The 16,320-nt window shown below is 36.1% G+C and overlaps 2 protein-coding genes across 2 annotated transcripts; one reads left to right on the top strand and one right to left on the bottom strand.

Moving 5' to 3' along the window:
- Window positions 1-297: 297 nt before the first annotated feature.
- On the top strand, window positions 298-5,076 carry LOC133874161 (26S proteasome non-ATPase regulatory subunit 7 homolog A-like). The gene is made up of 10 exons (XM_062312009.1): window positions 298-597; window positions 2,784-2,876; window positions 2,978-3,059; window positions 3,330-3,426; window positions 3,611-3,686; window positions 3,826-3,884; window positions 4,032-4,154; window positions 4,360-4,417; window positions 4,527-4,612; window positions 4,707-5,076. The coding sequence occupies exons 1-10, from the start codon at window positions 411-413 to the stop codon at window positions 4,776-4,778; spliced, it is 933 nt and encodes a 310-aa protein (XP_062167993.1). The 5' UTR covers window positions 298-410; the 3' UTR covers window positions 4,779-5,076.
- A 706-nt stretch (window positions 5,077-5,782) lies between these two features.
- On the bottom strand, window positions 5,783-15,952 carry LOC133874255 (protein NRT1/ PTR FAMILY 5.5-like). The gene is made up of 3 exons (XM_062312132.1): window positions 15,718-15,952; window positions 14,920-15,488; window positions 5,783-6,771 (listed from the first exon to the last, which is right to left on the bottom strand). Exons 1-3 carry the CDS (start codon window positions 15,895-15,897, stop codon window positions 6,357-6,359), a joined length of 1,164 nt encoding a protein of 387 aa, XP_062168116.1. The 5' UTR covers window positions 15,898-15,952; the 3' UTR covers window positions 5,783-6,356.
- Between the last annotated feature and the right edge of the window lie 368 nt (window positions 15,953-16,320).

Genomic DNA, 16,320 nt, shown 5'->3' on the forward strand with positions numbered 1-16,320 from the left:
TCTTCCTAAATTACTAGTAAATAAATAAAAATAAAATGATTTGCCATCCACAAAAACTGCCCGTGTCATTCTCACCTCTGTTACTCTGTATGTGTGTTATTTTTTTAAAAATTTTATTTTGTTCTGTTCAAAAAAAAAAAAAAAAAAAAATATTTTGTTTAACTTTATTTATTTATTTTTTCTGAGAAAAAAAAAAAAAGTTCGAAAACACGCAAACCGGTTTTAGAATAGAGAAACCAAGGTCTTGCCAGCGTGGCAGTAAAACTCGTGCTACTAAGAGCCGGAGATCTTCTTTTTCTGTTGGGTCTTTACTCTTTCTACAAGCAACTCAAAGGACAGAGCAAAAGTAGCGAAGACGGAGATAAAAGGACCAGGAAAATATCACCCAAGGGCTCGTCGAGATATCGCCGATGGACGTGATCAAGTCCCAGCAAGTATCATCTAAGCCCATCGAGAAGGTCATCGTTCACCCACTGGTTCTGCTCAGCATCGTCGACAACTACAACCGAGTCGCCAGGGACACGCGCAAGCGAGTTGTCGGAGTCTTGCTCGGTAGCTCCTTCAGAGGCACCGTCGACGTCACCAACAGCTATGCAGGTCCGATATTTCAATTTTCCCGTCGATTTTCTTAGTTTTGTTTAGATCTAAAGGAAATTATGGATATTAACGCTTTGGAATTTCATGGATTATCTTAATTGTTTAACCTAAGTTAGGGTTAGGGTTGTGAATGCTCTGTATAATTGTTGTTACGCAATGAGAATTATGCGTTAGTGTTGGATGTTAGCACCGATGCTGTTAGTTTTTGGGCTTATTTTATAATAGCTGAAACTTTGAGTTTTGCCTTTAGATGCTTTGTCAGTTGTAGTTACTATTATTGTTTTCTCCGCCTAAATTTTACATGATTTGGGAATTTTTATTGGTAGGGTTTGTACTCAATTAATAGATGAATCTCAGGTTTTGCAATGCGAAGTTTGATTTTAAGATTATCGAAAGTGTAGCTATTGTTTGAGGGCTTACGTTTGCAATCATAAGGTCTAGCACATGGTGCCTTCAGTTTAGGCAATAGAGTTAATGCTATTCAAAGTAATCAGAAGTTGAGTTACTTATCACAAAAAGTAATCAGAAGTGAGTTATCTCGAACCACAGCAATTTTGTTAAAAATGAAAGATTGCTTCCACTTCAAATGACAAATTTTTGGGTTGCGATAATTTAGGGGGCAAAGTCATAGAACTTGTGGAAATTCCATGAAGGTAAAATGGTTGGTTAGGATTAGATTATATGTGTGGCCTCAAGTTGATGACTGGCTGTTCTTTATGCATTGTGATATTGATGTCGAGTGTGGTGTTTGGAGCAAGTTTAGTAGTTAGGCTGTAATCGTTTTGGTGGTTGATATAAAATTCACTCATTCATCCAAAAAAACAAAAAAGAAATTGTAGTTTTATTTATTTATTTATTTTATTAGTAATAAATTGGTCTTATTTAAAGCGTAAGGCGCCCCTAAGTACACCGAAAGTATACAAGAGAAAGCACCTAACTAGAAAGCGAAAAAGAAAAAACCCAAAAAAAAGAAAGAAACTCAAGAAACCCTCAAAACCAAAAGCCCTCAAACCCGAACCCTCAAGAAGCACACCCTACTAGAGGACGCGTTTGTATCACCAAATTCAAAATCTCCCTCCAAAGAAAGTCCTCTTCAAAGGCATCCATAATCGCCAAGGACGAATCCTCGTTCACCCTGGAATCATCACCCTTTTCAACAAAAGGAGTGGCTGGAGTTGATGAAGACACAATCATCTCTAAAAGCGAGGTATGAGTAGTTGAAGCTTTCCTAGCCGAACTCGGGTTAAGAAGCCCCCGTCGAAGGAAGCCCTTCATCGAAGAAGAAGGCTTAACGAAACCCTTCTTGGAAATTGACCCCCCTGCAGGGTTCAAATCTGGAAGCACTGCCGCTGCTTCCTTGGCTGAAAAAAGCTTGACTTTTCCTTGGGGCTGATACCGGAGCTCAACAGACCCAACGCCATTGCTAACTGGTCCCGGAGATGGCCCCTCTGACCTGAGGGAACCTCCAGAGACGCTGAAGACAGCATCCCCTTTGCCGTAGCAGAGAACCCATCAGCAGCAATCAAAGGATCAGGAGAGGAAGTCGGCAAGGGAGGAAAGACAAACCTTGGAGCAGCAGAATCACTCCTACTGGCGAAAGCAGACCTCACCTGAGAAGACCCACTCTGCCGACAGACCCAGAACCACCCTAGAAACAGCCGCCGAAGTCATCTCCAGCCGAAGAGAAACCGTCGGACACTTCGCTGAGACGAGACCCGCGTCAGGGTCTGAACCCGGACCCTTAAACTTAGAGACTTCCAATGTCTCTTTGAAACTGAGTTTAGGCATGAACCGGCCCAAACAAAACCCTTTAACCTTATGGCCCAGACTGAACCCACCAAACCGACCCAACAACTTCCCCACAACCCAGTCCACAACTAAGTTGAACCTGGCGAATATCTTCCTCCACGAATGCAAATTCAAACTCGAGGAATAAAGTGGTGTAGATATTCAAAAGACGGCAATGTCAAGATATGTTAGATTTGCCTTTATATTTTATTGAAAGAAGACCCTGGAACTTCTTTCTTCCTTAATGTTTTCAGCATTAGAATCCCCGTCGTTTATATTGATTGGGCAATTTTATAAGGCTGTAGGCTTTCTAAAATTTGTATTTCAATTCAACAACATGATTCATAGTATGATGAGAGTTCTGTTGGTAATACTAAGTAGTAATCTTGTTATTTCAGTGCCCTTTGAAGAAGACGACAAGGATCCAAGCATATGGTTTCTTGACCACAACTATCATGAATCGATGTTTTCAATGTTCAAGAGAATCAATGGTATTCTTGTTTCAATTTAAGAGTGAATATGATGTCAGTTTAAAAGTTTTTATGGGGAATTCTAATTTTTCTCTATATGTCAATTTCTAATCATGTTTCAGCTAAGGAGCACGTGGTCGGTTGGTATAGTACAGGACCAAAGTTACGCGAGAATGATCTAGAGGTTCACAGATTATTCCACAAGTGAGATCATGTACCTTAATTTTAGGGAGAAAAGGGTTTTACAGTTGGATGTTTATGTAACTTTATCATGCCCTCGTTTTTTTGGGTGCCTGATGTTCAAATCTTATTGTTTTAACTAATCTAGTTTTGATGGAATCCTATATAACACTAGCTTGAGGCTTTCAATTAGATTAATGTATGAATATATTCCTTCGGTGGTTTTGCAACATATTCTGTCTTTGTTTTTCATTTGAAGTCTATTTTTGTGATCAATTTCTTTGTGTGTTGTAGCTATGTCCCAAATCCTGTCTTGGTCATTATTGATGTCCAGCCTAAAGAGATGGGGATACCCACTAAGGCTTACTATGATGTTGAAGAAGTGAAGGAGGTAAGAAAAATATCATATTTTCTTATTTAATATCTTTATATAGAGATTGGATATGGTTAACTGTTGAGAATAGTTCCTATGATTTTAGAAGAGACCAATGGAAGTCAGTCAGTTACTGTTTTTCCCGTAAGCAGTCTCCATTTGTCGTCCTTGATGTTAATTTAATGCTTGATTATGTTTACAGAATGCTACACAAAAAAGCCAGAAGGTTTTCGTTCACGTGCCTTCAGAAATTGCTGCTCACGAGGTTGAGGAAATTGGTATGCCATGACATGAAAATTACATTTTCCTTTCATAAATTTTCACCATTTAGAAATCTGAAAGAAGATGCAAATCGACATTATCTTGAATTTATTTAATCTCCATTACCAATTACATTCTCATGTAATTCGTCAACAGGAGTGGAGCACTTGCTAAGGGACGTGAAGGATACAACCATCAGTACACTTGCAACTGAGGTTTTATGTTCCTACAAGCATTTTCTTATATTTATTTGCTAAATCGATCTCTTCAATAAATTTCACAATTAAGCTTTTTGATTATGTATGTTTATCTCTGAGCAAAAAAGATTTTCAAGTAATAGAGTTGCTTTTTGTTTTGTTCAGGTTGCTGGAAAACTTACTGCTTTAAATGGTTTGGATGCACGGTTACGAGAGATACGTGGGTACCTTGATCTTGTTATTGATGGGAAGGTTCCATTAAATCATGAGATACTTTATCATTTACAGGTATAGTTTTTGTTACCTTTTCATACATTTTTAACATTACCATTTTCACTATTTTTTTTTTTTTTTTGTTATTTACCTACATTCTTTGACATTTCAATATGAAAATAATGGCATAATCATACCTCTCCAATCTGATCTGTGCTCCTGATCCTTTTACTTCTTCGTTTACCCATGTCACATGTTTCCTCATATTTTAAAATTTCAGGATGTGTTCAACCTGCTTCCAAATCTCAACGTGGCCGAGTTAATCAAGGCATTTGCTGGTAATACAATCCATAAATTATGAACATTATATTTTCCTTTTAATTTAAGTGGGCAGACGGTAATCTGTTTGTATTTTGAGAATTTTTATCTTATTCTTCCCTTGTGCAGTAAAAACAAATGATATGATGTTGGTTATATATCTTTCCTCTCTCATCCGAAGTGTCATTGCGCTCCACAACTTGATCAATAACAAGGTGACATGCCCCCTCCTGACTGAGATAATACTGCTAATTAATTGGGCTGATGTATGTAGATTGTTTTTAATTTGCAATTTTTGGTTCTCTCCAGATGTTAAATAAAGAACACGAGAAAGCTGAGGATGCAAAACCGGCACCAGTCCCACCTGTCAGTGGAAGCTGATTTTATTTATTTGTTTCTTTCAGCCTTTAAAGAGCTCCATCTTTAAGGGTGGGTGGTGCGAACAAATGAGTGGAGCCTTTACAGAGCTCCAGCCATTTCAATGTAGACTTTTAAAGCATTTTTTTTCCGAGTGTGCCCTAAGTTAGAAAGTTTCCCATTGGCCAACCTCACTTAGCAATGGCTATGTATGATATCCAGGTTATTTTTATTACATTCTTTAGAGCATCTCCCACCAGATTGTGTAAAACCCTGGATTCTCTAAATTTAGTTAATATGAGCCAAAATTCTTCTCCAATAACTTCTTATCTAAAACCAATATTTTTCCTACAGTGGTTGCCTACTCTTGTTTTGTTTTTTTAACGGTTTCCTCTCATCTCTTTCTGCTGCTCCTGTCTCTCTCATCTTCTTTCTTAGACACTGCACTCCCTTCCCGCTTTGCACTTGCAAATTCGAATGTTTGGTTGCCGAGAAAGTTGGCAGTGGACGAGATTGATTTTGGGTTTGGTTTTCTGTATGAGATTGGGTGTGAGAGCTCTGATCATGAGGATGCCGAGCAATTGCCCGAGGAGTTTCTTAAGGAAAATGACATCCTCTATTTCCATTCAGAGAAATCCAAACTCGACATTTTTTGCTCGATCGAGAAGCTGCCGTAGTAAGTGATTGTTCAAGAAATTGGTTGGCATTTTGTGGGCATTTGTTTGGAGATGCTCTGTAGAAGAGAGGTGGGGAATTCTTGGAATGAATCAGGTTCTCCATAACATTTGCTTCATCACGTGGGGTTTATTTCACCATATTTGTTGCAACCAGCCAAGTTGAGCTGGATTTGGTGTATGGGCTGATAGTGAGCTTGCAGAAATAAAATAACAACAAAAATAAAGCAAGAGTACTCCATGGTCTTCAGTTATAAAATTGTTGGAAATAAAATAATATTTAAAGAAAATAGAGAACGTGTTGAGAAAGTAAAGTAGCTAAACTTTTTGAACAGCTAAAATGAATAAGCATGCTGAGATGCTCTTAGAAACATTTTCAACTACTACATGTTTTATTGATTGATATGAACCACATTGATAGACATATAATGTCGAAGCTTGGATCGACTATATCCGTTCTTTTTTATTTGGTTAAGGACAGCAGGGAAATAATCGCCTGACCTCGACTCGGTTTTGATCGACGCTATCCAGTGATTCCGGTGGATAGTCTTGATAGGGGTACCAAATTGCCACCAAGATGTACAAGACAAGATTTAGGGAACTGAATACTGTGAGTGTCCAATAGTAGTTATCCAAATGACTTTTATTCAGTGTGTCTTGAAACCAATTTGGTTTGACCTTACCCACGACATAAACTGAAAGGACACTACCCACAGTCCCTGCTCCAAAAGCAACCCAGGCAAAAGTTTGCATTAAGGGCCTCATTGAGGCAGGAACTTCAGCGGTGAAGAAATCATAAATGCTTATACCATTGATTCCATCAAGGGCACCAAGAAGGAGAAACTGTGGAAGAAGCCAGAACATGCTCATTGGGATTTGCTCATCAGGTTTGTCAAGTAACCCATGCCTTTTGATCACGCCTAGCCTCCTAGTCTCCACTTTTGCAGCCACGACACAACATCCCACAGAAAATAGCATTGCTATTATCATTCCAATGGGGGCTGCATATTTTCTTGATCTCTTTTTTTTTTTTCAATTTGCCAGCCACTATGCCATAGAGTGCGGCCAACGCTGATTTTGCAATGTTGTAGAAGATTGGTAGTATTGGAAGAGGGACCTTCCATTTTCCAACCTTGCGATTCATATGGTTTGCTTGCTCTAAAAAATAAGTCTCTCCTATTGAACTCACGACCCCACACATAGTGAAGGTCATCCACATTGGTATCATGCGTATAAAGATTTTTGTTTCCTCTACTTCTGTCACCCTGCAAAGCTTCCATCTATTTTCTTCTTGTTGCTCTACGCTTTGGGTTGGGACTATAATGGCAGCCTTGTCAAGGCACCTGCATTTAAAAACGATGAATTTTGCAAGTCATGATAACTTACATGTTGAGTTTATGCCTGTGATTGTAAAAACGTTTGAGTGAAAACATATTATAAGTGTGAGCAGGGACGGAACCAGGAATTCTATCAAAGTATAAAGACAATAACTTTGTAACTTAGAATCTTGCAGTACTACTGAAGCTAATTCTCTTCTTATGCTCCGTTTGTTTCGGCGTAAAATGATTTTTGGAAAATGATTTTGGTATTTTTTGGTGTTTGGTTGGGGCAAAAATAACAGTCAACGAAAATCATTTTCGGTTTGACCGTAAAAGTTTCTTTAATTTTTGGAAAAAGATTTACGATTTTTAAAACAGTAAATCGTTTTCCGAAATTAAGCTCTTCATCTTTACACGCATGTTTGATATCCGATCGTTAAAATTTAGCAATTGTCGGTCATCGAGATCCAGTCGGCGCCGGAGTCCGACAACATCCAGTTGCCGGAAACCTGCCGGTGCCGGAATCAGGCGGCCGGAATTCTGCCGGTATCGGAATCCGGCATCGGCAGACCAAATTCCGGCCGGGATATCGCCGGATTCCGGCCAAGCCGGTCGGATCTGGACGGATCCGGCCATTGATCCGGCTGGATTCGGAAGATTCTGGCCTGAATCCGGCCATTTTGGCCGGATCCGGTCAAACTTTCTCGCCGGAATCCGGCAACGGCGACCGGATGTTGCCGGATTCCGGCGACAATTACCAAACTCTTATTTTTGCATTTCGTAATTTTTTCGTGCGAACCAAACACCGAAAAATATTTTTTAGAAAATCATTTTTTCTGAAAATGATTTCGTCGAAATCATTTTACATCGAAACAAACGGAGCATTAGTGAATTATTTTTTTCTCCGTTTTTTTGGTGTTTCTCGGTTCTTTGAATTTTCTTTTCTCATTTTTTTTTGTTATTATAGTTATTAAATAACAATTAGATATATTGTAGTATGCACTCAATTAACTTAAGACCCTGTTTAATTTTTTTGGTTTATCCTAAGTTCTTTTATTTTGGTTGTTTTGGTGCCTTAACTTAGTTGTGTAATATATATTATATTTATGTAGTATATATTATTCCTTTTTGGTTGTGGCCTTTATATCACATTTACGGTGTCTATTATGTTTATTATTTTAATAATAAACATATACGGTATTAATTAATTTAGATTACCGTAAATATAGAATCGGTATTATGGTTAATTCTATTTATTTAGATTACCGTAAATATGGAATCGGTTAATTGATTTTAAAATCAATTAACGATATTGTTTCCTTGATGGAAGGAAACAAATACGGTGTTTACCATTTTGAGGGTCCCTAACCTAGCCTATAAATAGAGTGCCTGTGTACACCATCAGTACAGCCATCAAGCAATAGGCATAGGTTAGAAGATCCCTCAAATAATCTTTTTCGTATTCTTCAGATGGATCGTGGAAAAGCTTGAGCAAATATGGCTAGAAGTAAGCCTGAATCCTGTTTATTCGTTTTCCGCTGCGCATGTTAGATTAAATAATATGTTGATTATTTCTAACATGTGGTATCAGAGCCAGCCTTTGTGCTATTTTGCTTAGCGTATAATTTTACTATGCGTTATCAATATTGAATCAAGTAATTTTTTTTTTTTTTTATTGGTTATCAATATTGAATCAAGTATATTCTATTTGGTATTGTTCACTTCTGTTGTCAATATTGTTTGAGCAATATTTCGTCTTTTGTGACATGATAGAAACGCATTAGCGATTATTTTGTGAATATTTGTTGTTCACGTACTGTTTGTGAAAACCCATAAATTTGATATAACTATTTTTTGTTTTATCACTATTCTGTGTATTGTGATATACTGCCTAATTTTGAGTTGTTGTAATCTTGATATGGGTATTTTCATAAAGGGGTGGCGGCTAGGGTTCCATTTTTAGGGTTTTCAACCCATCTGGAACATTACGGGTCGGGTTGGTTGGTGACTGGGTAGGGTTTCGACCCATTAAAGTTTTTGGGTTTGATATATTTTCGGGTAGGGTTTTTTAAAACCCATGCAGTTTTGGGCCATTTAAGTGGGCTGACCTAGTTTGGGCCAGCACTATACATAGACCCAGAGGCCTGACCCGATTAAGTGGGTTGACCTAATTGCCAAATACAGTAGCCCATTTGGAGTCTTGTGACCCAAAAGCCCAACCCAATATAGTAGCCCAATACAGATACCCAACCCAAATTAAGTGGGTTAACCCAATTGGGTCAGCCCAATACAGCAACCCTTTTCAGTAATCCATCAAATTCTTTTTAAAAGGGGAATTTAGGCCTTATGGTGTTTAGAACCTGGGTTCACCAGGTGTAAAGAGCCTTGGCCACTTACTAAACCATTAGGCCATGTGTTTTATTATGTCCTCATATTAAAGTTTTATTCCCTTTATTATTTACAGTATTGTGTATTAAAATTATTGTTTATTTAATACATGAATTGAGGAATATATATTTTAAATTTATATTGTTTAAATATAAATTGTTTGATGCCTAGACCTAAGAATAATTAACAATACCATATATACTGGTGTGTTTACAGTAATATCTAAGAATGCAATGTCGGGGAAAGTTCTGGCAAGGAAAGTCTTGGGATTTAAGTGTGTCCGGTGTGACCCCCCTCACTTTCCTGGGAGCTCATCTGCTTGCACCTTGGAAAATGCTGTTTACCCCATTTAAGTATTGGTTTGTTATATTCCTAAGGCCATTAAGGGGGCATCTATAAAGTTGTTAGATGTTAATGAAGTAGCAATTATCATGATAATTTTGGGAGAGCCACAGCATCCCAATTTTGAATGACAATTGCATCAAGATTACACACACGTAATTATCATAATAATTATGGGAGAGCCAAAGCATCCCATTTTTGTATGATAATTACATCAGGATCACACGCATGAACCTCATAAAGATTTATTAGATGTTCATGAATTACAGCGTGATTATTATGATTTTGGGAGAGCCAAAGCATCCTAATTTTGTAATAATTGCATAAGGATCGTACACATGAACTTCATATAGAAAAATTAACATCGTATTGTAATTAACTCATAAATTTAATTACCTATCCCCAAAGGGAAGTTTTTATTTTTATGACTTAATTAGAATGAGATAACAAATTTAGTATTAAAAGTAAAATTTCTTTCGGTTGCCCAAAGGTACGAAGAATTTTATTTATTAATATTTAAATTTATTAGTCTTATCAATAAAGAGTAAATTTCATGCGTGATGCAACCTTTGCCCAAAGGTAGGTTGAAATTTACTATTTAAATTGGCATTGACTAATTTAAAATAAAGTTACTTCATAGCATTAAAGTATTTATTTTAATTTTGGGTTATTGCAGCTATTCCTGTTACTCTACCTTTTGGTGGTTTTATATTCCAATACATTATGATAATATTTTTCTGACTGGAAAAATGATTGATATGCTTTTTCATTTGGGGTGTTAAAAATTTTGGTACTCCGTGTGGACAAACCACCTACTCCCGCGGAATTAAGTACGCCACGTTAGATTATTAAGCATGAACGGTGGGAGTGATTTAATCACTTAAGTTAGATGTTCATGAAATCTCATGTCACTAAAGTCATCAGGGATTTATTCCTGAATGTTTTAGAGCCAAAGTTTTATAAAGGTTGTTTATGAACATTTAGTAAGTTCAAACAAAACTTGGCCAGCACCCTAATAGAAAAAGCTTTAAAGACAAACCTTTTACAGTTTCTGAAGTGTTTATAATCCCATTATGGGAATGAAGGATATTATAGATTAGCTTAAGTCCCTAAAGATTGAGATTTTTGAGTCATTGTTGGTCTATTTCAATTTTTTGAATTCTCTCTTCTAAGTGTAGAATTTTATCTTGTAACACACGTAAGGATAAATGGTTAGTAAATAAACTTCTAACCATGTGTATTCAAGGATATGAGAGAATTTATAAAGTGTTCACATGATTATTCATGTCAAAGGAAGGACCAATAAATGCAATCATGTCCAACACTTAAAGCATGAGAATAAGGTGCCAATAAAGTATTATGGCAATCAAGATACATATTTCTCATGAAATAAGGAAAATTAAGGGCATATAAAGAAAGATTGCATGAAGTATAAGAAATGACTTAAAATAAAGATAATCTCCATATCTAGTATGTCGTGAATCTCTTTTAGTGACTCAATCAAATATATTGTGGATTGATTATGGTTTAACAATCCACATTGTCAACACAAATGCAGAGTCCTTTTTAAAATGGATAACACGTGTTTATAATTTGAGCTTGTTGGGATCTATAGGTTAATTTTAAAATTCAGTTATAATTTTGACCTCAAAAAATGATTTATATTCCATAATCTTTTTGAAATCTATTTTCTAGTTTGGCTTATTAAAAATTTCAATTTTATTTTAAACTTGAAATTTTTCTTATTTTTTTTTTGGTGGAATATTGGTTGGGGTTTATTTAAAGTCTATTTAAAATTGACCTACGTCCCAATTTTTGAAACAAAATTATTTGTTTATTTCTGCATAGTGATGTTGACGTAAAGTAGAGTCTTTAAGAATTTAAAAATGCTCTTGTTATGGCTTTGGAGATTGAAATATATCTCCATACAGAAAATAAAAGTCGGTGATTTACTGACTTTGGTACTTGTGTGGATTGCATAAGGGAAAGCATACCAACAAGACCATTAGAGGTGCCAAAGAGAGCCTTTTAAAATTTTTGAGATCATGTACATTGAAATATGTTAACCTTTCCATACTCATTGCCTAAATGGTCAGAGATATTTTTATCTCTTTCAGTGATGACCATATAAAGTTTATGTATGTCTATCTTCTAAATATTAAAGCTGGGGTATTGAATGCTTTCAATATCTATAAGGAAGAAGAAGAGAAACAATATGAAGATCATAAGATCTAATATAGGCATAGAGTATTAAGGTAGGTACACACAAAGGGAAATGATTAGTAATACTAATCTGCTATTAACCTTATAGAGTAAAGCTTTGAAGACCATTGTGTATATGTTAAACAGTATTCCATCTAAGGTTGTCCATAAGACACCTTTTAAAGTATGAAATAGATGGAAGCTTAGTTTAAATTATTTACACATATGGGGTTGCCTTGCTAAAGAGAGGATTTATAATCCTCGCCTAAGGAAATTAGATTCAAGGACAATCAGCGGATCTTTTATAAGCTATCTAGTAAACTTTAAAGGGTTTTAATGTTTTATTATCCTTCATATAAGCCTAGAGTTGTTGATTGTAAAATTTCTAGAGGATACGGAACCTAGTGGGAGTGCTCATTCACATAAATTGGAATTTGAGGAAGCACTAGAGTTGGCCAAATCTCCTCCTCATAGAGGATGATTGATTGTATTCAGGAAAATCAGATTGATTATCCTGAGCCACAATCACTTCTAGAACAACCAACTCATACAGAACAGGTTCAAAATCTATTCTCCCATTGCAAAATGCAGAGGAAGTAGAATTAAGAAAATCCTATAGAATAAGTAGATTAACAATTCTTAGTGATTATGTTGTATATCTCCCAGAGTCTGATGTTGACGTTGGACATAAAGATGATCCAAATTTGTTTTCACATGCTATGAATGGAGAAAACTCCTCATTGAGATTCAGTGCCATGAAGTGAGAGTTAAGTCCATGGCTGAAGGGTCGAGCTAGACTCGTAGCCAATGGTTTTACTTATAAGGAAGGCATTGATTATCGTGAAACATTCTCTCCAGTGTCTAAGGATGGTTCATCAAGATGATCATAGCATTAGTAGCTTATTTTTGATCCAGAGCTACATCAAGTGGATGCGAAAACAACTTTTCTGAATAGGGATCTTAAGGACGAGGTTTACATGAAACAATCAAAAAGTTTTATAAATAACAGTCAGAAAGCTTGCAAATTAAAGAATTCTATTTATGGGCTGTGATAGATCTCTCAATGGTAAGATACTTTTTACAAGGTTATTGTTTATAGAAAACCTTGTTGATTAGTATATATACCTTAAGGTCAGTGGGAGTACAGTAATCTTTCTAGTCCTATATTTGCAAGTGGTGATTTAGGTTTGCTATATAAAGTTCACAAAACTTTGAAATGAAGGATTTGGGTGAAACCTCTTATGTCTTTTGACATAGAGATTCACAGAGACATAAAGAATATTAACATTGTCTCGGAATGCCTACATTGAAAAAGTTTTGAAAAAAAAAAAAAAAAAATTTAGAATGAAGGATTTGCACCTTCAGTAGCAATTAAGAGGGACTAATTAAATACAGATTAATGTCCCAAAAGGTATTGGAATAAGGGCAGATGAAAAGTTTTAAGCGTCTGCATTATACATAACCATATGACTGACAATAAGTATATTGAGTCAATAAAGTGCTGCAAATAAAGCCCTGCGGTATATGCAAGGAACCAAGAAGAACAACTTAACCTAAGGATACACTTTCCATTTGAAGGTGGTTAGTTGTTTAGATTTGAGTTTGCTGATTGTGTAGATAGTAGAAAGTCTACTCTAAGGTATATATCTTTTTATTGAATGATAGATCCTAGAGATGCAGTTTGCAGACTATAGTTGCTACGTCTACCAAGAAAGCTAAAAGTCTAGCGTGCTATGAATTTGGTACACATGCATTGTGGTTAAGAAACTTCATTGGTGGACTAAAGGTTGTCGATTCAATAGCAAGACCCATTAAGATCTTTTGCGATAATTCTGCTGCAGTTTTCTTCTCTAAGAATAACAAAAGTGGAAGCAGAAGTAAGCACATCGACATCAAGTATCTTAGTGTTAGGGATAACATTAAGAGACGTGAAGTTTCTATTGAGCATATTAGTACAGAATCAATGGTTGCGGACCCCATGACAAAAGGTTTACCGGTAAAACAGTTTAAAGGTCATGTGGACCATATGGGACTTGTTGATTCACTTTGTACTCTTTTTTGATCTATAGACATAAAGTTAATGAAATAAAGTTTATTGTGCACATTTGTTATTTTTTATCCATGAGGATAAATAAAGTTGGACCCGAATGACTTATAGGAAGTTTATTCATAAAGCTTGATTATCCATAAGGTACTCATGTAAGGAGTGGTTTACATTGTGATACATGGAAGGGACGACCTACTTTTATAATGGTTTTACCGCCATGATTCGTGTGAAACACTTCTTAACTGAGTTGGAGGATTCCATAAAAGATTGGCCAAAACTAAAGAACCTAATACCATATGGTCATGTGTTATAAAGTCCAAGTGGGAGAATGTAATATATATTATATTTATGTAGTATATATTATTCCTTTTTGGTTGTGGCCTTTATATCACATTTACGGTGTCTATTATGTTTATTATTTTAATAATAAACATATACGGTATTAATTAATTTAGATTACCGTAAATATAGAATCGGTATTATGGTTAATTCTATTTATTTAGATTACCGTAAATATGGAATCGGTTAATTGATTTTAAAATCAATTAACGATATTGTTTCCTTGATGGAAGGAAACAAATACGGTGTTTACCATTTTGAGGGTCCCTAACCTAGCCTATAAATAGAGTGCCTGTGTACACCATCAGTACAGCCATCAAGCAATAGGCATAGGTTAGAAGATCCCTCAAATAATCTTTTTCGTATTCTTCAGATGGATCGTGGAAAAGCTTGAGCAAATATGGCTAGAGGTAAGCCTGAATCCTGTTTATTCGTTTTCCGCTGCGCATGTTAGATTAAATAATATGTTAATTATTTCTAACAAGTTGATGCTCATATAATAATGTATATATTTCACATTGTAGAATATCATCAACTAACTTAAGATCTCATTTGATTTCCGTAGAAAACTTATTTAAATTGAAAAAAATCTTTGGGTGTAAAATGTAAAAGCTTATGCTTTTCCGGAACTACCTCAATATGATATGCTTATTGGAGATTCTAAAATTTAGCCAAAAAAAAAAAAAAAGAATCATGCAACTATCCTACCTCAATAGGCACATAACAACGTATGGAATTTTCATATTTTGATGCGTTGCTAAAAGGGCTAAGATTGGGTCTTTTTATGAGTTTTTAAATGAAATTTGGGTATTTATAATAGGTCATAAAAGGGTTTGAGTCCACAAGGGCCAAACCTGAGGCTCTGGGTGTGAGGCAGAGGCACCAAGTGAAGAGCTTGATCACTTGGTGGATGTTTTTCATAAAGCTGATTTGCATCCCGTGGGAGACTACAAAAGATCTTGGAAGCAGAGGCTACAAAGACTCTTGAAACAGTTGTGAGAGGACTCCCCTGCGGCGGATCATGTGCGTATGACGATGAGCCACTGATGAACACAAGTACTGCTGCTACCGTACATATTGCTGATATTCCAAATCGCACAGACCATGGTTTTATATATAGAAGTGCAATGCCTCCAAAAATTGAGATAAAAAGCAAAGCCAACCAGCCGAACAATTTCCACATCATTTTGGAAATATCTTCATAGCTAGCATCTGGAACTAGTGGTTCGATTTCCTTTAGTTGTCTCTCCGTGAAAGACTTTGCAGATGCCAGATTGCCTGATCTCCCAACAGCTATGAGAGCTAACGCTGTGTAGAACAGAGCCTTTTGGGTATCACCAATGCAATCTGGCTTGTATGCTCTGCAGGTGCCTGTATATCTAGAAAGGACTGGTGGCGTCGACATTGCCAATAAGCTCAACCCCTGCAAATTAAACATGTATGGCCGGCGCAAAGATGAATTGGGTAACATTTTCAAACCAATAACATTGTCACAGAAGCATCAAAATTTGATTAGCATGAACAAAAATAAATGAAAAAAGAAAAAAAGCATTACTACTTACTGCATTTGAAGCACTAATGATAACCAAAACCATTTAAACAAATGATTTAGCAGAAATAAGTCAAAAATGAAGAAAGTTTTGAAAACTGACAATGCTGTAAGCAAAATTGGCGAGCAAGATGATGCAATAGTGACCAAGGAAAGTATCTGCAAGGACGGACATGGCTATAGGCAATATGTTGGCTGCACCCGAAGACACATTTACAATTGCAGCAGCATGGGTAAGGTCAAGCTTCCAGACATTTGTCAAGTATGTCATCATCACGCTCATGGCGTACCATGCTAGTGAGTCAGCCCATGACAACACTGCAATGGAAGAGGAAGAAACTGCCTTAATTAACCACATACCAATAAAGAAAAAAGCCAAAACTTGAGGAATTTGTAAGCAGCATTGAAAGCAGAAATGACAAATTGATTTTTGTGGAATCCTACAAATTAATTTCCGAAGGCATATATCCTTGACATCAAGGTTGAAGTCATTATCTAGCTATCTGTCGAAATCTGCCAGATTTTGCAGATATGGTCCAAATTACTGGTACAATATGATTAAGGATCATAAGGAATGAAATGCAAGTGACTCCCTCAAAGACCTAAATAATTCGACAAAGACTATAAAATCTAGTTCAAATACGTACCTATTATTCTGGTAATGGATACCATGTTCACCACTAACTTCGGCTTTCCGTAGAACAAA

This window comes from Alnus glutinosa, chromosome 7 (assembly GCF_958979055.1).
Source record: "Alnus glutinosa chromosome 7, dhAlnGlut1.1, whole genome shotgun sequence".
NCBI lineage: Eukaryota > Viridiplantae > Streptophyta > Magnoliopsida > Fagales > Betulaceae > Alnus > Alnus glutinosa.

Bases quoted from the DNA above. Each gene is read 5' to 3' on its own strand.
- LOC133874255 (XM_062312132.1), bottom strand. From the start codon at position 15,897: ATGAGCGTGATGATGACATACTTGACAAATGTCTGGAAGCTTGACCTT. The intron at 15,489-15,717 runs GTCAGTTTTCAA...TTTAATTTGCAG, and splicing joins CCAATTTTGCTTACAGCATT to GGGTTGAGCTTATTGGCAAT. The intron at 6,772-14,919 runs GTTTGGCCCTTG...TTTTAAATGCAG, and splicing joins CCTCACACCCAGAGCCTCAG to GTGCCTTGACAAGGCTGCCA.
- LOC133874161 (XM_062312009.1), top strand. From the start codon at position 411: ATGGACGTGATCAAGTCCCAGCAAGTATCATCTAAGCCCATCGAGAAG. The intron at 598-2,783 runs GTCCGATATTTC...TTGTTATTTCAG, and splicing joins CGTCACCAACAGCTATGCAG to TGCCCTTTGAAGAAGACGAC. The intron at 3,687-3,825 runs GTATGCCATGAC...ATTCGTCAACAG, and splicing joins TCACGAGGTTGAGGAAATTG to GAGTGGAGCACTTGCTAAGG.